Source organism: Vigna unguiculata, chromosome 11 (genome assembly GCF_004118075.2).
Source record: "Vigna unguiculata cultivar IT97K-499-35 chromosome 11, ASM411807v1, whole genome shotgun sequence".
Lineage (NCBI taxonomy): Eukaryota > Viridiplantae > Streptophyta > Magnoliopsida > Fabales > Fabaceae > Vigna > Vigna unguiculata.
In genome coordinates this window covers 40,964,746-40,987,322 of record NC_040289.1, presented here as the reverse complement: position 1 = coordinate 40,987,322, position 22,577 = coordinate 40,964,746, and the positions used below count along the sequence as shown (strand labels likewise).

At 33.6% G+C, this 22,577-nt stretch overlaps 3 protein-coding genes across 3 annotated transcripts; all 3 read right to left on the bottom strand.

Annotated features, from left to right (window-relative positions):
* Window positions 1-380: 380 nt before the first annotated feature.
* LOC114170432 (cation/H(+) antiporter 28) lies at window positions 381-4,393 on the bottom strand. Its single transcript, XM_028055907.1, has 5 exons — window positions 3,857-4,393; window positions 2,704-3,759; window positions 2,111-2,242; window positions 1,223-1,861; window positions 381-1,123 (listed from the first exon to the last, which is right to left on the bottom strand). Exons 1-5 carry the CDS (start codon window positions 4,013-4,015, stop codon window positions 515-517), a joined length of 2,595 nt encoding a protein of 864 aa, XP_027911708.1. The 5' UTR covers window positions 4,016-4,393; the 3' UTR covers window positions 381-514.
* Window positions 4,394-6,237: 1,844 nt separating this feature from the next.
* Window positions 6,238-17,041, bottom strand: LOC114168160 (protein transport protein SEC31 homolog B). Its single transcript, XM_028052895.1, has 22 exons — window positions 16,467-17,041; window positions 15,266-15,320; window positions 15,026-15,148; window positions 14,789-14,885; window positions 14,663-14,699; window positions 14,460-14,565; window positions 14,320-14,377; window positions 12,915-13,012; window positions 12,667-12,786; window positions 11,735-11,777; window positions 11,380-11,501; window positions 11,169-11,296; window positions 10,507-11,062; window positions 10,301-10,393; window positions 9,674-9,859; window positions 9,372-9,585; window positions 8,647-8,744; window positions 8,374-8,553; window positions 7,646-7,768; window positions 7,295-7,559; window positions 6,925-7,163; window positions 6,238-6,829 (listed from the first exon to the last, which is right to left on the bottom strand). The coding sequence occupies exons 1-22, from the start codon at window positions 16,781-16,783 to the stop codon at window positions 6,734-6,736; spliced, it is 3,354 nt and encodes a 1,117-aa protein (XP_027908696.1). The 5' UTR covers window positions 16,784-17,041; the 3' UTR covers window positions 6,238-6,733.
* Window positions 17,042-21,574: 4,533 nt separating this feature from the next.
* LOC114168176 (lactoylglutathione lyase) lies at window positions 21,575-22,573 on the bottom strand. The gene is made up of 2 exons (XM_028052915.1): window positions 22,052-22,573; window positions 21,575-21,973 (listed from the first exon to the last, which is right to left on the bottom strand). The coding sequence occupies exons 1-2, from the start codon at window positions 22,394-22,396 to the stop codon at window positions 21,731-21,733; spliced, it is 588 nt and encodes a 195-aa protein (XP_027908716.1). The 5' UTR covers window positions 22,397-22,573; the 3' UTR covers window positions 21,575-21,730.
* Between the last annotated feature and the right edge of the window lie 4 nt (window positions 22,574-22,577).

The following is a 22,577-nucleotide window of genomic DNA, read 5'->3' as shown; positions in this document are numbered from 1 at the left end:
TGTGACACAAATAGCGACGGAACTGAATTGTGAATTTTGATCTTGTTTTCGAGTTCGACGGAATGACTCGGAGATAGCTATGTCAGCAATTACTAGTAAGTATCTGTATGTTTTTTATAGCTTTCGGACTTGGTATGGAAGTACAATTACCTGAAGTTAGAATGATTTTTTGTTCTCTTCCCCCTCTTAGTCTTTTTAAGAATCATCTTTTTTAGAAGCAACTAGTTTTGTATGATTTATTCCACAAATCGAATAGTGTAGAGAGATATGTTTCTGTGGGGTGAACTCTCCATGTTTTAATTTTCCTTTCGACTTGTAGGATTGTGAGTACCAATGTATTCTGCGTGCCTTTGTAGACATGATTGCTGAATGCAATTTTTATTGATTACAACATTCTGAGTAAATCTATCAAATTGTACATTTATCTATTCAATTTTCACAGTGGTTCTAGCAATTCTCTGTTTCTCTGCTACAGTTTGTATCTATTCCTACACTACCTATCCATTTACATGTACTACATGATAGTGAAGTCCTCGTCAAGCCCAGCTAGTTCTCCTCTAAGTTTGTGTTGTTGAATTATCAACACAGACACTGACTTTGAAAAATCTGGTCCTGAAAGAACGTCCCCTATTGGTCCCAGTTCTGGACACTGTTGCCAATCATTCATACCCTTTGTCAATATGGAGTTTGCTCCACCTTCTCTTCCTACAATCACCAGTGAGTATTCCCCTTCAAAGGATCTAAGAGTAGAGAAGGTCTCTGATGCATTTGCAAGATGCTTCTCCAAATAAGAAATGCGACCTCCAACTATATGCTGTTCATAGAACTGTGCAAAACATTCATCATCCAATCCCATCTCCTGCTCCTGCTCTGGGAGGGTCACCCTATAAGCTGCAAGTCTTGAAGATTCTGCACTGGTATCTACCAGGAATCTTATCACTGTCACGTGCACTCCCTTATGCCATGCCACACGACCCACATAGCAAAGTGCTTCTCTATCATCTCTTCCGCCAATGAATATTGCTGCTACTTTAACCGATGGCTCAGTCCTTGATATTTTCCCAATTGACCCAAAACCTCTGTTCACCAGAATTCCCACCGAACAAGGAGAGTTCTTTAATAACTGTTCAACAAAAAATGTCTATCAGTGCAGAAACTACAAGCTCTCTGAGATAACATTGAAAAGCATTTATTTCCCTGACAATGAATGACATCACATTACCTTTCGGTTCACATATCTGAAGCCTGGATTTCCAGTATCGAATTTTCCGTCCTGACGCTGGTTCCTGTGGAATGGAAGTATAATGAGTGCAGCCATCAAGTTCTCTGCTAAAACGCAGATGTTCTGCGCCATGTTATTGATTGTTGACAGTGCCATCGCTCTTTTGAGAGTAATACCATCTCCATCAGTATCTATATAGGCCTGAAACATGTTCGTTATTTGTTCTCTCATCTCTATCACGGCCTTGTCTTTTATAGTATTACTCTGTACTCCTTCACCACTCTCCATTGTTGATGCTATATGTTCAGTTAACTCAATAATTTCTGCGACATATATTACTAATCCAGGGTCTGATATCCCTCTCGAGATCTCCATGAAGTTGATGGAAGCAGGAACACTATCAAGTCCGTGAAGGCATAGGAATATTCTTAACTCACTTGATGGCTTCAGCAATTGGAGGGCGTTGGTGTGAGTAGGTGCCCTTTTCCTCGCACGTCTGATGATCTGTGCCACAATCACAGGGGAATGCACCACTGCGAAAAATATTGCTGCCACCGACAGAAGGCCCGAGTCGGCACTATCGGTGCTGGGGTGACAGGTCAGCTGGTAATACAAGAGAATGGTAATCATGTCACGATGTGATTTTCATTGCTAAACATGCTTTGTGTTAAATTTAAATGGGTTAAATATTTTTTTTCTAAGTTTCACTCAAATTTGGAATTGATTTTTGGTATTAATTTAGTCCAGGAGATGGAGAGGAAGCAGCCTGGTTCGAGCACCAAAGACCTTCCAGCTGGGGTTCTCCGCTCCTGCTTCCATCTCCATCTCATTCCGAGGGGACCGGGTAGATCAAGACTAGGAGATAGGTAGCCCGGTTAACCAGACAACCTGGAGGGACTTCCTGCCATACAGGAAAGGAAAGACCTGGGGCCTGTACTCCGGAACTCCGCTTATATCGAAGGGGAGCAGCTTTTTATGCGACACTACTCTGGCGAAGAGTGAACCGCTTCCTACGCATTTCTGTCGGTCAAAAGACCAGATCCCATTACCTATTTCCACATCTCCGGTACCGGTCTAATTCACCTCGCAACGAAGGGCGCACTTATCTTAGAATAATGACAGGATTCCCTCGTATTTAGTACTTCTATGATATCGGTTAAACTACGCCCACTTCTGGCTCATCAACTAGGGCAGATCACTATATGGATTTAGTCTTTTTAACTAGATTTTGTTAAGTTTATGTAACGATTTAAGCGCATTTCATGATAGTATTTGAATTGTTAACATGGTTCAACTATTTTTGTTTAAATACTAATTCAATTATTATCATAAAACACATTTGAAACTTTAATTAAATTTTAAAAAAATTGATTAAATAGACTAAATTCACACATTTTTACAAAAATTAAATTGATCAAAATTTGAATGAAGGACTAATTTTAAATTTAGCTGGAACTTTAAGGGAAAAAAACATATTTAACCCGATTTAAATTCTCAGGTTGATAAAGATGGAAGTAATCGGTAATTAGGAAAATACTTGCCACTTTGATTGCCATGTAGATTTGAAAATGGCCCTTGGTGACGAGGAGCATTCCGATCAAAACAGATTCGCGCCAGTTAAAGCCAAGGATTGCCCCAGAAATGAGTGTGCCGATTACTTTACCGGAGACGACTATGAGAAGGGGAAGAAAAAACCTTAACCAAGTAAAAGGGTCTCCGGGTCTGAATTTGGTGACATCAGCTGCATTTCCCATCCACAAGAAGAAGATGGGGAAGAAGATGGTGGACAAGATGTAGTTGATTTTGCTGATAATCCATTTGGAAACTCTTCCATCACGGGGAAGACAAATCCCTGTCATAAACGCACTTAGAACCGGACTAAAGTCGTATAGAGTCGAGGGGGCACAAATCAAGGCCATGAAGGCAACCGACAATACCAGATGCGACCCTTTCATGGGTCTGCCTTCAGGGTTCTCATTGTTCACCCACGCCAAGAAAACCGGCGAAACCACCGCCGTGAACGACGTCTGCACCACCACCGCAATTATGGCTTTGACGTCGCTCTTCAGCGTCCTGTCACGGTGGTGGCCGATGCAGTATGAATCGGTCGGCATGAAAATGTAGCAGAGTGAGAAAACCAACAAGCAGATTAAATCGGAGTGCATTCCCGCTGCTATCACAAGCTTTCCGATGTCTGATTTTCCTATTTTCAGATTTGTTATGAGGCGCGTGAGAACCGGAGATGCTGAACTCGCCAGAAGAGCAGAGATGGAGATGGTGAATGCTATGCCGGTGTAGCGTGAGAAGAAATGGAGAAATGGGATCGTTGTGATGGAAATGGCGAAGGTGGAGAATATTGCGCAGTATGCAACGAGAGCATCTTTGTTGGGGCGTTTGAACAGCACGTAGGGATCCATCTCTATACCCAAAGCAAACATGTAACACATCATCCCAAAATCTATGATAAATCCAAAGGCTCTGTTGAATTCATCGAATAGTTTTCGTAAAAAAGGTATGTTCCCCAATACTAGTCCTACCTGCAATTCATCAGAAACAGCGAGAGAGTATCAGAAAGTTTTGATCTTTTCTGCAACGTTCTTGCATGTTGTTGATAAGCAGAAGAAGCTAGCTTACAACAATGTCAGAAGTAATGCGAGGTTGTGAATAGGGCTTTAGAAGGAAATGTAAACCGTTGCATGCAAGCACCATGGCCATATACACGATGAAATTTTTGGCTAACTGAAGAATGAGGTACCCTAGCTTTTCTGAACATTGGGTGAAGGCTATTGTCATGTCGATCCAAGCTTATATGTATGTATGTACGTTAACTATTATTATTATTATGTTATTATCTTTTTCCTTTTCTTTAGCTTCTTACCATTTCTTACCAGGTACATTCTCATCTTGGAGCACGCGATTTTTCCTTCTCGTTATTGTTTTTTGTTGATTATCATCAATTGTCGCCAATTCTTTGCCAATGTTTTTGGTTGAAGCGAGTGGTCGTGATTCATGGCTTGCTTTCAGGAGACAATGCAGGAACTCTCTCTCCAGTATCACACATATGTAGACACAACACGAGGATGCTAATAAACCGAAAATCATGGCTAAATCACAAATCTTCTACTAAATTTTCATCACTGCTTCTTTCTATATTTCTAAATGCCAAAACCTCTCCACTCCTATGATGTAATATATAGTGTTTACATAGATTCTGTTTTTTTTTTCTTCAAATTATTGATTAAACCTTTTAGATTTAGTCAAGATATTAACACTTCTTTTCAGAAATATTACTGATTTTAAGAAAAGTATATTAAAAAATATAGAAGAATCCTTTTATGCAATGGTTTATAATAGTTCAAATATTAAAGAGTTAAAACAATTATTATTTGATTTGATTAATGATATTAATTAAATTATTAGTAGACACAATTAGTTCTATAAGAACTCCACCTAATATATCAACATTCTTGCCGATTCACAACCTTTCATGAAATAAAAATATTTATTTTAGTTAAATTTTGATTTTAATAATCTTTTAATACCTGATATGCCATCCTTGAATATTATTTTACACATATTTGATTTGTTTTATTAATGCTAGGAAGGAATGTGCAAGCTTATGTCAACGATATCTATCAATGGTTAATGTTGAAGGCACACATCAGAGTCACTTGGAGGAGCTATTCTTGACTGTCAACAAGTATTAGTTGAAGCCTAATCCCGAAAAATATGTTTCAAGGTAAAAACTGGCAGGTTCCTAAATTTTTTTGCTGACAAAAAAAGGGAATTATGGGAGAAGTGCGTGGTTATTATCAGTATGAGGAGTACAAATGGTGTCAAAGAAGTACAGAGATTAATCGGAAGAATGATCGCTAAACCTTAACCTAAATCCTAAATCGCTCTATCTAAGTTTCTGGCCACTGAATGGAGATTAGGGTTTTCCTTATTTCCAATCAATTTGGAAAAACGAGTGATTCCAGTGAAGCGAAGAATGTGAGAGAGCGTTCATACGACTCAGAATATTTACAGTTCGGTCACCGAGCATGCAATGAGTTTAGTATTAGAGCAGAATGTCGAGAATGAGCAAAGGTTAGTTTACTTCGTAAATAAAGTGTTGCATTCGGGTACAGAGTCGATATTTGAAACTGGAAAAAGCAACACTCATGGTGGTGATAACTTTCAGAGTCATGTGGTAATTCATCATGATAGACTTACTTTATATTTGATAACATTTTAAATTTAAAACATGTTGACCTCTATCGGAAAGTTTCCATCTCAAAGATCATAGGTGATTTATAAAAATTTTAGTTCGTTTACTTAGGAATAATTTAACAATTTAATATTTATTTTTAAAAATAAAATAAAAACTCTTATTTACCATACTTTTGAAGAAGGTTTTTTCCATCAAAGGAAAGATTTTCACACTCATTCTTCCTGCGATTTAAGTCTCCTTCCTCCAAACACAAGTATTTCAACGAGTCATTGTGGATAATTTGGGTAGAAACGAGGACTTTTCAGAATAAAAGTATGATCCAGATATTCCGTTCGATCAAGAGAATGGATAGAAAGAGCATATGGACGCATGAAGAATTGAAAAATAGATAGTTGTTTGGATCACAACTCCCATGAAGAAAAGAGGGAAACCAACAATAAAATAACTTTTGACATGGACATATAACGAAATACACAAACAAAATGATTGTTACCCGTACTGGAGGAAAAAGAAATATTTTGTAGATAATCATTTACGAATATACTCAAATTCCTTTCACTGTTTTCATCATAATAATAAACAATTTTAATATTAATGAACAATAATAAACAATAATAATAACAAATAAAATGAATTTTCCTTATTATTAATCTCTCTGCTCATTTTTACCTTTTCTTTTTTTTTCTTTCAATCCATCTATTTCTTTTCCTACCATGTGATGCATTATGACTATGAAAAATGAATGCAGCAGGATAACCAATAGGAAGCAGTGCGACAAAATGACGCGTACAAGTTGGAGAAATGAGAAATTAAATGATGGATGATTAAATAAACATGATGCTACATTATTCACCTGTTTGACGATCAATCAATACTTATATGACTAGAGTGATACAAAATATTTCTTTAAAAAGAAAAAGGAAACATCGATCTAAAACTGGAGCTTGGAGCGTCAACGGTACCAGAGGGGTGAGAGGAAAAAACCATCTGGAAGTTTAGGTCAAATAAACAGAAAAAACACTGTTCTTCATATTACAAATATCGATTGAAAAACAATCTGCTAAATTTTCTGATCATTTCCTGAAAACTATCTTCAGTAACAGCTTTTAATAACAGTCGATGTGAAAGCTGCAGACACAGCAAGAAATTGTAGAAGCACATAGAATCAAAACCCTGCACCTGAAATCTAGTGATGGCAGTAGTCTGTGTACATAGATGAGAGGATAAGCAATCACTGCTGCAAGACGCTAATCACACGAAAATTTTCCAAAATCAGTAAAATGAAATCTGTAACTTGTTTAACTTAGTCTCACGCTCTGCCTTGTCTTGATCATCCGCTTGAGTGAACCTAACCAGGACTGGCATTCATCCCACTCGGTAGTAGTGAGAAGAACCTGCAACACAAGTAAAACAGATAGAATGTAAATATGATGCAAGCTCTTAAAATAGGCAAATACAATAATTTACATTTGCAAATTGCAATCTATACCTGAATTTGTAAGGCTGTACCAAAATCACCATTGTCTAATGACTGACAAAGCTGAAGGAGCTTATCAGAAGCATTTTTGGAAATGTCTCCACTATTCAACTTGGCAAACAACCCACCAAGTCTCTTCGAGTTGTCTTCTATCTCCCGCTTCTTTGCTGGGTTTGCACGGGAACCTCCCAGGGCATCTGATGTCTCGTTGAAGAGTCTTGTCAATGTTGTGACAATAGGCATTTGATGCCCTGCCATAGTCAAACCAAGCAAATAGTGCAACAAAGATGAGATGTTTAGTTACCCAATTGTAAAATTAACACAGGAAAGTTCAGGTTTAATTTAGTCAATGTCAAATTCCTGGATACCACAAAACAATTACCAGGAACTTTTGAAGTATCAGCAGTCTGCAGAGTTGGAGGTGGGGCGGGTGGTGCAGCAGCTGGTTGCACAGGTTGCACTTGAGGGGGACTGGGTGGTTGTATTGATCCCACCCCAGGTCTTTGGACACCACCAGAACTGGGGACTGGCATGAATCCCATCGGATTTGGGGTAGGGGCCGCAACTTGTGACAGGTTGTGGCCATGAACCAAGCCCACTTGTGATGTAGCAGAGGGTGTAGGCTGGTAAGGTGGATTGGTGGTTGTCTGAAATAGACAAAGTATAGGCTTAATCCACAGGTAGCCTCAAGCACTTGATAATATCAAAATTCAAATTAAAAAGGTTAACTGACATTATACAACTGAGAACCCAATGTGGGCTGCTGATACTGCTCCACATTTCTAAGCACGGGAGGAGTTTGAGGATCGAAAGTTCTCAAAGGAGGTGGTGCAACAGCAGTATTTGAGAAATTCAGCTACAACAAATATTTAGATTTAAGAAAGCAACAAGGGAAAAAGTACAAATAACAAAAAATTTGAATTTTGGATGGAATATAACATTAAATCTTATATTAGAATTTGCTACTAAAACACGCTAAACCAAAATTCAAGATTATACAAGGGTGACTGAGTATGAATTTCCCTCATCGCACCATCTAATGGTAACAAAACTAAATAAGAATGTTCCAAACCCAAATATTATCGACCATGTGTCATAGCCAAAGTTTAAATTTAAAACATTCTTCTGGCATCTCAAGGAAATGGTTGCATTTCCACCACTTGAGTTTGAAATTACATTCCGAAGCAACTTTTCTACTATGTCTCCAAAATCAACCAATTGGAGTCAAAACTTACTCACACTAAGTGCATGTTCGGTTCAACTAATTTAAAAGTGATATGATGTCTATATGATGTCTCTAAAAGAGCTTTAAAGAAAGTAACTACTCCCCCCCAAAAAAACTACAGATTGTCCATATATTTGGATTCAAAATCAAGTTATCACTAAGCTTTATTCTATAAACATTACCCACAAACACTATAACAGCTCTTTTTTAAGAAGTTACATGATATGATAACATACCTGGGGAGTTTGTGCAACTTGAGTGGTCTGCGGTGGAACAAACAAATTAGGCTGCTGAGGTTGCTGGGGTGGAGTAGAAGTACCATAACCTCTTCCGTATCTAGGATCAAACGGCTGTTGATAGCTATCAGGATATTGAATTCCAGGAACACCATGCTGCACTTGAGTGGGTACTGATTCCTAGATGATGAAACACGTGGAATAATTTTAAATCATAGAAAGACAGTACTTATTGCATGAAAAAAATGCCAAAGAACAAAGTTAAATTATTACCTGATAATAATTTCTATTATAACTGGAATTATCGGCACCGTAATAGGACGCACCATGTGCTTGAGTATTTTCAAAAGCAGCGGTTTTGAACTCTTTCTCTGCAAGGAATTAACCATTTGAAAAGGAAGCAAAAGAAGTGAAGAAAAGACATGTATACAGAAAGCTTCAACATTGGACAAAAATAGAAACACAAGAAGCTGAATTTTGTACACAGATCTCTCCAATCAAGAATCCTTGATAGAAAAAAAAATAGTGTTCCGCCTTCGATTAACATTGATTTAACTGAAATGCAGCTCTATATATCAAATGTGATTTGACAGTGACTAGTTTTTAAAGTAGAATAATGATAGAAATAGCATTTACAGAAAAGGAACTATAGGTAAAACCATTCAGTTTATAAACAACTAAACACTCCAATATTCATTAAGAAAGTTCAAAGAGTGGCAGACGGATCAAGTCTTGCTAAAACAAGAATTTTTTTGTTTATCACGAACTCCTCTTTCAGTTGCTAGCAATATCCCCCCACCCTTTTTCTCCAAAAACACACACAGCAAATTTGGTTGGAAGTAAAAATCACATCATACTACATTAGCAATATACAACTATTTTATACCATGTTTATTCATAACATTATAATGATATCACTGTTCGAATAAAAAAAAATCGGCATGCAAAATGTCACTAGCTAACAATCAGCATCCCATTGTGTCCAATTAACTTTTTACCAGGTTCTGTAGAAAGTGCAATTCGATCTTTCAAAATCGTAAGTTCAGGCGATAGTTCTTCAGAACCCAAAAGTTTTAAATACTCCATTGCTGTAGTCAATAGCCCTTGACTAGCTAAAATTTCAGCATATTTCTCAACAAGCTTGCACAGAGAAGCACTAAACCGCTTCTGCCCAGTTGCCAAGGCGAGCACAATAGTCTTTTCCATTAAATCCTAACAACATATAATTTTGTCAATTTACAAGTTGTAATAATGCTAAGTGGGAACTTTGCAACCGTGAAAACAAAAGTATTGACTTTACCTGAAGAAGGTCAACATAAGATTTCCCCTCGTACTCATTAGATAGGCTCCTTGACCAAATTTCAACAGTTTTATCAATATTCCCAGCACATATATAACACAGGGTTGCAGCTAATGTATTGCCAGCCCCCATGAGCTTCGATGCAAGTGTGTCACAAAGCATGGTCCATTCATCTCTCTGAGCAAACTGTTAATATTTGATAACATGAATAATATGAGTGTAATACACAATAACTCAATCATGAAAATTAATGGCTATTATGGAGTTTTTCTAATTTGTACTATAAGAGAAATTTTGGTCATAACTTGATCCAGTAAAACATATACTGCAAGTAACAACAATACAAAGACATATAGTTAAAAGACAAAGCAAGAAAGGGAATTGGAGCAGGATTCCAAGATTCAGTAATTCTAGAGATGTCAAAATCTTAAAAAGAAATAATAAACTATTAAAGAAAACCAGGGTACATCAAGAAAGAAGAGCAAGTGAGTGCGAAATGCTGGAAAAATTTGCGATTTCCAATCAATAGAAAAGAGTGTTTGCTAGAACTCCTCACACTAAAATGATTTCAGCACTTCAAACTCCAACCAAAAAAATTGACTAGCAGCGAGGACCAATAAGACTTACACTACAAAGAAGAGCAAGGGTTTCTTTCCAGAATTTCAGGGGCCTAGTGTTCACTAAGCTCAATAGATCATTGCTGACCATTGCTGATACAATCTGAAAATGACAATAACCCACAAATACACAAGATTAGTAAAAACCAAAATATCAGGTCGGTATTTGATAGAAATTGTTAGATAATGACAGATTACAATGCCATCATTAGCTACCTTCAAGTATGGTGACCGGACCATTTTAAGGTACTGATCACGTGTACTTTCCCACAAGGAAGCATTCCCAACATGAGCAATAACTAATGCATCTGCCCATTTATTTGCAGAAATGCATTGCATAACTGCCCCCTTGTAGTCCCCAACAACTAAAGCATGCTGAACACTGTCATCAAATGAAGGGTCACTGCTTTCTTCCATTTCTGCATCATCTTGAATTTTCTCGGAACCGTTGGCATTTTCAGCAACAACAAAGGTACCAGCAGACGTAGATAAAGGGGTATCAGCTTTTGGACTGGGAAGATTGTTAAAGAAATCCTCTCCATTATCAGTCGAGAAATTAACCGATTCATTAGTAGCCACATGTCCAGCATTGTCAACAGTTGTGTCCTCCAGTCCAAGTGCATTTACTTCTTGGGAAAGATCATCATTAACTGTGTCTTTTGCTTCACTGGGTACATTGAAGCCAAGATGTGAGAGGAGTTTTGTCCGTGCAGTCCCATCATCTTCAAACATAACTTTTAAAAAGCCCCATGTTTCTCTTTCCTCCTCAGATCTATAACATCAAAAAATTATCAGCATTGTTCAAAAAGTAAAGAGTAAGGTTAGACATCAAAAATAAAGATCATTAGACAATATTGCTCTGAGTAAATGGAACTCACTCTGATTCCTGTGATTTTTTATCACATAAAACCCTCAACAAAGACCTTTCACCATTTTGTATGGCAGCTTCAAATTCAGAAGACCGACTCACTAGACCATTTTCAGTGACCAAATTATGCACGTAAACCTAGAAAATCGGTTGTAGAATGAATTCAGCTAAAAGTTTTAAGAATTTGATAAATAAATATGATTAAAGCACTAAAACCTTACCTCTGAAGCACCAGCAGAAGAACCTGTCGCAGATGCCCTAGGATGAAAAGACACAAGTTTGCCTCCAAAACCAAAAGACACGCCAGCAGGACGCTTGTACCATTTTGGTGCTCTCAGTGGTACTGCACAGAAAGGAAATATCCGCAAAAGATTCAAAAAAGCCTCGATACCAAGGGCACCAAAGGAAAATAAAGCCTAGCCTAAACCTCAACAACACAAAACGAACACAAAGATACACCCACAATATGCTTATCAAGAAAAGCAGCATAGACTTTTAAGTCATGTACAGTTGAATATGAAAATATATAATAGCTAGTTTGACTAATTTCATACAAGTAAAGAAATAAAGTATCACCTGCACCAAAATCATTTTCCGCAGCACCACTTTGACGGCAACCCTGCATACAATTACAAATATTACCATAAATAATATGGTCAATATACAGATCTACAGTAAGAGAATCTGGAATGCAAATTATTGCTACACCAAAAGGAAATTAAAAATAGGAAAAACAAATTTAAAATTGCTTGCATTTCTAAACGCTATTTCTTGAATAATTTGACTTAAAAAAGGAAAAATTAAATATAAGTCTAATTCTGTGAAAAACGTAATAAATAACCCAATTAAACCAAGTCTATATAGGCAAAACGGGTTTTGATAAAAGGTCCAATTCAATATCAAAAGTTGATTATAGGCAAATACCCACCCGCTTGAAGAGTGATTTTATGAAAATAAGATCATGGGGAAAAGATACAATGAAAAAAAAAAAAGGCATTTTCCACAATGCAGTCTATAATTGACAATCAGTGTAATTTCTATGAATTCAACAATAAAAAAATACTTATTTTATGAGTTACAACATGATTGATGAGATAAAAAAATACAGATACAATTTTACAACAGTAATTAATCTAGAAAAACAAGATGAATAATGAGGAACAATGTGATGGTTATATTATATCAAATTATGTAAAGAATGTATTTGTAGAGAGTAAAACATTAATTCATAAACCATATAAATATTTGTATATGTTGTAGGGTAAAATATTAATTCATCATACAATTTATACCACTACCTCTCCATATGATCTACTGTATTTATGACCAATATAAATATAGTGAATAAAATTTAGCCACAACTAATCTAGGATTTACTTATCCATGTCACTTTGTTGTATCAGTCCAAATGAATTTTTACAACTTTAAAGCAGACTTCCACATACTTGTCAAATAAAATCAAGTGAATACTCTCCAAAACAAAAACAAACCACCAAAATTACTTGTACCTTAATATTGTATATACCAATTTTTCCATCAAAGGAAGATGCTGATATTACTCCAGGTATCTTAGGATACCAATGCACATCAAAATTCCAGTTTGTCCCAGCTGGCAATTCGTAGGCTATCTGTACCCCCACCCCACCCAAACAGGAAAACCATCATCATTGAGCAAAAGTTCTATAAATGTAAAGGTCAAGTTCTGGAAATCATCAAACAGAATATGAGATGGGTAAAAAAAAAAACCAAACACCACCTCTCCAGAAATCATGTCCCAGCATATAGTTCGGCTATCTTTACCACAGGTAAGCAAATAAGAGCTATCATTGGGACACCACGACATTGCAATCACACCTAATATGGCAAATTCAGGCAACAAAACCAAATCAGATAGACTAAAAAACAGTGAGTATACTATAGCTTCACAATAAACGACAAGGACTATAAATCACAAATCACAACCTCACACTATCATCCATCTGCTCAAAAATTCAACAAGAATCATGGACAATCTTACAATACATTATACTTGGTTCAAAAGCAAGAGCCATAAAACACAGCTTTAATAAAGGAAGAGCACAACAGAGATGACAAATAAAAAGAAAATTATCACCAAATCATACAAGATGGCCTACCAGGGTGTAGCTCAATTGCTAAAATGAAAGAAAAACGGACTACCATCTAATTTTTGGAGGGATTTGATAAGTATAGACTTTATTATACCTTGATTTTTAAATAAATTTTCAGTTATGGCACATTTTGGCAACACTGGCTCTTTACTGAGCACTATATAATATAAGAAAATCAACCGTACAAAGAAAAATTGCCTTGATTTTTAAGTAAATTTGCCCAGTTCAGGCACATTTTAGCAACACTGGCTCTATACTGTGCACTATATATATATAAGAAAATCAACCATACAAATGTACATGAATGGATACCAGTCCAAGCATATTAGTGAAGTGCTTTTGCAGTGTTTCCAAACAAGGAATATAAAAGGCGTAATAGGAAGTAAGGTTACTTCCAAATAGACATCATATTCATATCTAGAATGTACCAGTATGACACTTCAAGGACACTCCTACTCACATCTTGAATTTTTCCACTTTGATTTCTGAGGATTTTCATTTTTACACAAATAAAAGTAGAAATACTGTATAATTGAATAAACAGTATTTTATTCACTCATGAAAGAAATATTAATTCCCTTTCAATTTAAGCTTGTGCTTTTTAAATAATACTAATACTGTTCCATATATTATACCATAACCAAGCCAAGACGTGTCCCAAAGTTTCTAGAAATTGACATTATGTCAAAGTTGTGTGCCCATATGGCATCCATGTCTCCAGCAATATCGAAGCTTCCTAGCACCATGTCACCCCCCCACCCCCTCCCCCCAAATCCCCCCTACTCTTTCTGTATAATTCACACAAATTTAGATAAATAAGAGAACATGAAGATCTATCCAAAAGTCAAATTATCTACCCAGGCCAGCTCCACAGCTAACAGTACTTGCTCACTTACTTCTCACATGCTTTGGTCTTTTAACTAAAAGATCAATGAGGGAGGGAATTAAGAAAAATAAAATTCATCGACATAGGAAAGGAGCATTGACAAAGACCACCACACGAATTATACATAAATTAACAGGTTCCATTACCTCTAGTGTGTCCCGCAAACTCCTTTATTGGTGAAATTATATTCCTCATATCCCAAAGCTGGATCAACATGCTCATATAATGTCAATGCATACAACCCTTGAAATAAAAAGACAAAAAAGTTGCAGTAACTATAATATACCCTCAAGGAAGGAGAGCCATCTTCATCTGATGCAACGACAAGTTGTGTGGCAACATCAGGATTCCACTGCAAAACAGAGCATCTCCTTCTAACCGAATCTGCAAAGCTGCCAGATTACAAATCATACATAAGGTTATTTTTTCTGGATATAGAATACCAAACTTCTTCCTAAACGAAAGGCAGAAGATGAGCAACCAGGTTACCTTATCACTGGCTTTTGCTTCTTCAGGTCCCAGACCACTAGAAAAATAAAACCAAAATATATATAATATTCCACCAAACATAAATTCAGAACAGAATAGAAAGAGTAGATTATATTCTTGAATTACCTGTGGTCCCATTATATGAAGTAGATGCTAATATGTGCTGGACTTTACTGTTCCAAGATAAGAATGAAATTTCTCCCTGGGAAGCAGAGCCAGTACTCTGCACCATTATCATATACACTAGATGTGTGAAATTTATTAAATTAAAAAGAGAAATATCTGAAGATTACAACCTATTAATTCATCAAAACAATGGCAAATGTAGGTAGCATGCACACTCTCAAGGGAAAAATCTCCCACCTTTAGTGGTGGAAAATGAGTAGGCTCAGAAGGATTGACCAAATCCCATATGCAAATTTCACCATCCTCAGCTCCGGATGCAAGAAGATTTGGTGCAATGACATTAAACTCAAGACCACGAACCTGAAACATAAAAATATTCAGTATAGGATTTTAAATTAAGTGAACAGTACACATGGTCAAGAACATTGAACAATTAAAACTTATCAGGTTGACTTATAAAAGAAAAGCAGAACTTACAGGTCCTTTATGTCTTACAAGGTGTCCAACAAGAGAACTTTGATTTGACTCCGAGCTGAGAAAAGATGCCAAAATAAATAAACTCGTTGGATGAACAGAGTAAAAATAGTAGATGAAACTAAAATTATAACTTGAATGAATTAAGCAATGAACCAAAATATCCAAAATTGCAATATGTTTTATCAGTGATGCACAGTTTGTTTGCTCCAAAAGAAATTATTGTCTCTCTATTTTCGTGACAACCACTCTGCAGTGTTAAAATTTGAAGAGAACTTCATTTTGAGCTGCCATCGGTTGGATCTAAGTGATTGCCAATCACTTGCATCAACAGACAAGGCATCCATCTATAATTGCTCAGCTTAAAAATTTTGAAAGGCAAAGATGACTTAAAATTGAGGGAAAGACGTTCGCATTGCTTTTACGTGAAAATATTTGAATAATTCTGCTCAAAGGATGTAAAATTCAGGAATCGTTCATCAAAATTAATATACTTTTAGGAAACCTTCATCTCGTATTCTTCCAAAATTTTCTTATACAGAGAAACCACAACATCCCACTCGCTAGGAAAGTAAAGGAACATAAACACAGAGCTCCACAATTCTAATACTTTCAAAATATAATGAGCAGCATTAAAATCACTAAGCTATCTATTAACAAAAGGGTTGCTCATCTCTTTCCTCCTGATGCATCTTTTCATTTGATGCTTTAGGAAGATACCTTACCTCCCTGCTTCTTCGCTATGATCTAATGTATGAAATCTTTATTCTTTCTTCAATAAGTAGAAGAAAAAAGGGGGTGCAAACAGTACTGAACAGCGATGTATGTATTCTTACACATAAATCACCATTTTAACTCAATAATCCTAAAGCAGCAAATGAAAATGGCCACTGTACTATACCAAAAAGTATAATTATAATAAAAATAATAGTAATAAGTATTATTATTATTATTCATAATGAGAAAACAGCAATTGGAAATTGAATGTTAATTTTAATTGCATCAAAATTATATCATCCGATAAAAAATTCCAGAGCTTCATCCCCTAATCACTGATGTTGAATTGTTGCACCAATTCATGCATTAAAAAAACTACTCAACCAGTGATAGGAGGCCATCTAACCCTAGAAACTCTAATCTCCATACCCAAATATCATGTCCAATATCAAAACAAAAGCAACACGTGAGAGAAAGGTCCAATTACCGGATCAGAGTGAGAGGATTCCAGATGTCAATGTTGCCATCCACCAACCCACCAGCGACGAGGCCAAGGGAGAATCCTTCGGAGCCAGAACCGTTCTTCCCCCACGTGAGACGGTTGAAGCGGTCGGAGCTCGGGCACTCGGCGACGACAGGCAGTTCCGAATCGTCGGACTGAAAATCGAGCTTGAATATCTCGAGATTTGCGGACGAGCTAAATGACAGATCAACGGCGCCAGCCATGGTCCCGGCAGCAAGGTACGGCGCGTCGGGCGCCAGCGCTACCGACGCCGATCGATTCACCCCTTTTATGCACGCCATTCGATCTCCGAAAACCTAATTGCAGCGAAAACACGGAATTGAAATCACGAATCAGAAATTTCAGAGTGCGGGTGGAGAGCGGAAATAGATCTAGGAATTGTGAATGTTTGGATCTGATCTATGGAATGCGAGAGTGAGAAGAACCACTCTCTCTCTCTCTCTCTTTCTCTCCCCGTTGTGCTTGTTCCTCCCTTTTTCTTCTCTCACCGTTTTTTCTACAATTTATTTTGCGTTGTCAAAACTCGTTGTTTCAAGTTTATAGATACACTCGCTGTGTGACACACTTTGGGCTTTGAAAGGGTGGTCTTGTCTCTAACGTACAACCGTTTAAGCCAGGTCTTGCAATGATGTAGTAGTACACGCCGCACTGGATTATTATTTCCTACAAGGCACCACACGAATCAGTGGCATCGCCAATTAGGGATTGACACGTGAGAAATTTGTGAGACAATTTATATGCATTTTAGCCACTGAGAAATTCTCTAATCCACTTTCATCTCATAATTACTTCTACACCCTTCCCATTTCCTCTAATCTTAATTAAATTAATCTTTTCTAAATTACAAAACTGATTTTATGTAAACCTAAAAACTATTTTTTTAAAATATTAACTAAAAAAATTATATCAAATATCCTTGACTCAAAGTTATGTAAGAACATAAATAAACTTGGTTATTTATATACTCAATTGAATTTATCTATAATTAGATTTTATTTATTTATTTAAATTGAATTTTTTGTTTTAAAATTTTGAATAAGTTGTCCATCAGTCTTTTCTTCGGACAAATAATTTGTATATGTTTTTAAGAGGTTATGTTTGTCTGAGTTTTGTTTTGTTATAAATTACTTTCAAATTAAAGACAAAATAAAAAACTTAAAAATTTGTTTAGTTTTATTTTAAATTTTAACAATGTTTATTTGGTTAAATAGATTTAAATCATTTAAAACTAACTACGTCACTAAAAAAAATATGTAAAAGTAATTAATTAGTCATTGCATTTATGTGAAATAAATTTAACATTTATAAATTTAATTCATAGATATAATGAGATGATGACATAAATACATTAAGATATATATATATATATATATATATTCACGAAGTTGGGCTAATAGACGTACATGTCATCTGGGCTCAGAAACCAAAGTCTAAACCTTATATCTATGCAAGCAAAATTGGGTTGATTTGATTTGAGTACTTTAAATTATGTTTGATTTATAAATCACATAAATTATAAATGTGTTTGATATAACTATTACAAAACTTATATAATTCTTTCTTAAAAATCAATTTTATGCAATTAAATTAGACTTGAAATCTAAATCATGATACTATAGTTTCTTTTTAATTATTTTCGAATCTATTGCATTTTCTTACTTTAAACCCATAGTTTAAAGATGTGAAGGGATGTGTTAAGAACTGTCTTATTTGTGATAACCTTGAAGAGTATAATTTATTAGCATTCAACTTTATTTAAAGATTAATTGACAAGATTACATTGTACTTTAGTTTCATGTAATGAAAATGTTTTATATTTAAAGTCTTCGGACAAAAAGAAAGTAAAATCATTAAAAATTATTTTTAAAGACGATTTTTAAACAAATTAGTATATATGAAAATAAATAAAAGTCTTTTCAAGAGGTAAAAAAATATTTCAACACGAAACATAAATTTGTCTTCACCATGTCTTTGAGTAAAAAATAGACAAAAGTTAAAAGTTAAAATAATTAAACAGTAAAAAGTTTCTATTAGAATGTCAAATACAAATAATTACTATATAGGATTATTTTCTATTTCAAAACTAAAATATCAATGTTAAGACTATCTCAATTATCTAGTAAAAATATAACAAAAAATAATTAAAATATATCTATAATTAAATCTATCAAATAAAATATAAATTTTATGTTTCATAAATTAAAAGATACAATTTTTAAAATCTTGATTGAAACCCATAAACTAGACAATAAATTCGTATTTTATATAATTGTGAATTATTATATATCATAAAATAATTACATTTTTTTTAAACGTTATTTTCCTTCTTGTATATTTTGGTATACTTTAAACCGCTTTAATATATATCATTAACAAATAAAAAAATCTTTTGGTGTATATAAACTTTTAGAATTTTATAAGTAATAATTTTTTAAAATTAAAATAATGACTTTATTTAATCTTTATATTCTTTAAGTAATTATTTTTTATAAATTAAAATAATTACTTTTTTATTTTAAAAAATATAATAATCAATTATTTAAATTTAACTATTTTTTAAATTAAAATAATTATTTAACCATTTTAAATACTGTTCTTATAAATTTAATTAATTTTAAATAAAATTAATTGCTTACAACAAAAAAGATACATCCGTACCTTTCACGTATGCAATAAATATTTGTGTTTTAATTTTAACGTCACAGTTAAATGTACAAAATTTAAAATAAATGTACTCCTAAACAAAATTAATAAATATAATTAATGATTAAAATATTCAATAAATTAAAAGTTTTGAGCTATCTGTGAGATTTGATATCATCTGACATTTAACGAAATATTTAAACCATATAATTCGAAGTATTTAACAAATAGAGAATTAACATAAAAAAAAAATAACAAGTAACATTCACAATGAACAGTAAGTTTAGAAAAAGAAAAAAAAAAAAATCAATCCGAAATGTTATCGTTAAGAAGACCCTGCTGTTCTTAAAAATAACTAGACGAATATAATAATATTAAGTGATTTTAAACTACGTTGTGACAAAGAAAATAAAAACGCATAATTTTTTACGAAAAAAACACCATTTAAACCGTATATACTAATGTAAACACACATATAATATATACATATTTTTGAAATAAACATAAATGTATATTTTACATTAAAAGATGATTATATTATAATGATGTTAAGTTAATATATATAATAAATTTATATTTACTAAAAATAAAATAAAATTAATAGAAACAATTAAAAAAAATAACTAACTGTAAATAAATAAATAAATAATTTTATAAAAAATATGTTAAAATAATAATAATTTTTTATAATTTAATAAATAATTATACTAATAAAATTTGAATTATAAAATATAAACAACTAAAATAATCTTTATTTATATTAGCGTATAGAAAATATATATAATTAATTTTTAAAATAGTTGCTAAATATAAAATTTCAAAAAAAATAAAATATGTACACAAAAAAAATTATTAAAATAACTGTTAAGAACAAATGAGATTTGTAAAATTACAAGATAAATTATTTATAAAATAATTAGTTTTTAAAATAATAATTAAGAGTAAAATTGAAATAAGTAAAATATGAATTCAAAAGAAAGTATATATATATATATATATATATATATATATATATATATATATATATATATATATATATATATATTAGAAAATGAAACAAAAACTATAAAGCTGCATATAATATGAACAATACTCACACAATTGGCAAGTTTTTTTAAGGTTTACCGTGTGATTGAAAAAAAAAAACATCATAACTTTTAAGATATTTAAATATATTGAATTTGAATTTATGTTATTTTAAATTGTTTCATATTTTCAATGTTTTGGTCATATAATATAATTTAAAACTCGTTGTAAGGTATTTTAGTAAGGTCGAATTTAATGTAAGGTTGGTTAAATTTAATTGAGTTAAGTTAGTTTGGACTAAGATCAAGTTGATCTAGGATCAAATCAAGCTTAATTAATTTATACTTATATCGAGTTAAGTTAATTTAGATCTAAATTAATCTAAGTTTATTCAAATTTAGAGTGGGTTTAGTTAATTGTATTTAGTTGATCCACTCTAGTTGAATTCGACTAAGCCCATTTAAATCTTAATTCAATAAAAACTAAATCATGGCCAACCTAATAAAAGATGTTGTTAAATCGTGTTTACTCGATACTATGTTAAATTTAATCAATTTAGACTTAATCGATTTTAGTCAAGTTAGATGGATAAATCAATATTCATTCAACTTAAAAGACCCGCATTCAATTTAGTTGAATTGGGTTCAAATAGATCTTAGTTTAGCAAATACCAAGTTAAATTTAACTAAATCAAAACCATGACAAGTTGAATTTAGTTAAAATCAAGAAAATAGTTAAAATAAAAAAAAACTAAAGTTAATTTAATTAAATTGACTTTGAATCAACTCATACCAGTTAAGCTAGTTGACTTAGATTGAATTAGGATAAAGTTTGGCAAAGTCTACCACAAATCAAGTCTACCACAAATCAAGTTTAAAAAGTTTAAATTAGAATGGACTTAGAAAAGGCCAAGCCAAAATAAGTACTTTTTTCAAGTTGAGTTACTTTTCAACTTGAGTTGGATTTTGAATTAAACAGACAAGGTTTACTTGAGAATATGTTAAACTAAAAAATAAATTAAACTAATGTTGAATTGTAATATAAGATTGAAATAATGTTAAATTAGATTAGATTAATCGGACAAAGTTTACTTTAATCGATAATATGTTAAACTAAATTGAATTAATCTTTATTAGTTAAATCTAAATTATTTCAATTTGATTTGACTTCAATTTAACCTAAATTAGAAATATAAACTAAAAAGAATATAAATAATATATATGAGATTATTTCCACGAAAAACATCCTTCATTTTTTTAAAATAAAAATAATTTGTGACGGTGAGATAAAGATGATCTGTACAATTGTTGATTCTTTAGGAAAAACTTCTTATGGTTTTACTCCATGTTTTTGTTTAAATTCAGATTTTAATCCTCTAGGTTAGGAATGATCATCCTTTCATTTAAAATAAGTAATCGGTGCTAAAACAAAATACACACAATTTCTGGAGCCGTTAAAACATAGTAGTTGATTCGAGTTAAGAAGATTTATAGCAGATTCATAAACTCAGCATGAAAGCTAACGAAGCAAGATGAAGAAGTATTTGAAAAAGTAAACTTTCACTGTGTGTGATTTGTCTCCACGGGTGGCGTGTGGCGATCCATTGGAATCTTGATCTTGCTGAGTGACTCAGCAGGAACGAGTTTCAGATTCTCGCAGTTGCATATCTCCACCATGAACCCATCTGGGTCGTTGAAGAATATCTGCTCCATTCTCGTTCCATCTTCAGCCTCCAGATTCCTTTTCATGTACCTCACGTTCATCTCCTTCAACTTCTTCTCCATTGCTTCAACATCTTCACACTAACAAAACAAGTAACCCCAAATCCATAAAAAAGATCAAAGCTATATATAGTTTTTTTCCAATAGCTAAATCTATACCTGAAAAGATATATGGTTGTCCTGAGGATCCAAGTGTTGAGCATCGGAAGGCAATCTCTGATCTTCTTCTTTCGACTGCACCAAGTGAATTCCGACTCCATAATTGAACAACCATGCACCCTCAAAGTCCAAACCTTGGGGCCTCTCAGTTACAACAAATCCCAGCACCTTTGTGTAGAAATCTATGGATTCCTTCACATTTCTACACAGCCTTGAAACGTGGTTCAGAGCCATCAATGGAGGTGCCTTCTCATCATCCTCTTCCTTTTCCTCCTTCCCTTTCTCTGCCTTTCCATCAATCTTTTTCTCTTCTTCTCTCACCTCTTGCTGTTGCATTTCATTCATCAATATTTCCCTCAAATTGCTGAAAACTTTCAACTCCAATTCTTAAGGCTCTCAGAATAACTGTGCCTTGCATTTTATTCACATAAAAAACAGAGTGAATCAATAAAAACTGGTTTTTACGAAGCGGTGACAGCGTTTCTTCCTCATCTGGTTGCTTTGGACGCAAACGGTGCGGTGCGGT

Bases quoted from the DNA above. Each gene is read 5' to 3' on its own strand.
- LOC114168176 (XM_028052915.1), bottom strand. From the start codon at position 22,396: ATGAATGAAATGCAACAGCAAGAGGTGAGAGAAGAAGAGAAAAAGATT. The intron at 21,974-22,051 runs GTATAGATTTAG...TTGTTTTGTTAG, and splicing joins ACAACCATATATCTTTTCAG to TGTGAAGATGTTGAAGCAAT.
- LOC114168160 (XM_028052895.1), bottom strand. From the start codon at position 16,783: ATGGCGTGCATAAAAGGGGTGAATCGATCGGCGTCGGTAGCGCTGGCG. The intron at 11,502-11,734 runs GTGATACTTTAT...CTTTCTGTGCAG, and splicing joins GGAAAATGATTTTGGTGCAG to TACCACTGAGAGCACCAAAA. The intron at 6,830-6,924 runs GTATAGATTGCA...CTTGTGTTGCAG, and splicing joins GTACAGCCTTACAAATTCAG to GTTCTTCTCACTACTACCGA.
- LOC114170432 (XM_028055907.1), bottom strand. From the start codon at position 4,015: ATGACAATAGCCTTCACCCAATGTTCAGAAAAGCTAGGGTACCTCATT. The intron at 3,760-3,856 runs GTAAGCTAGCTT...GATGAATTGCAG, and splicing joins GCATTACTTCTGACATTGTT to GTAGGACTAGTATTGGGGAA. The intron at 1,862-2,110 runs GTTGTCTGGTTA...CAATGAAAATCA, and splicing joins ATGGCAGGAAGTCCCTCCAG to CATCGTGACATGATTACCAT.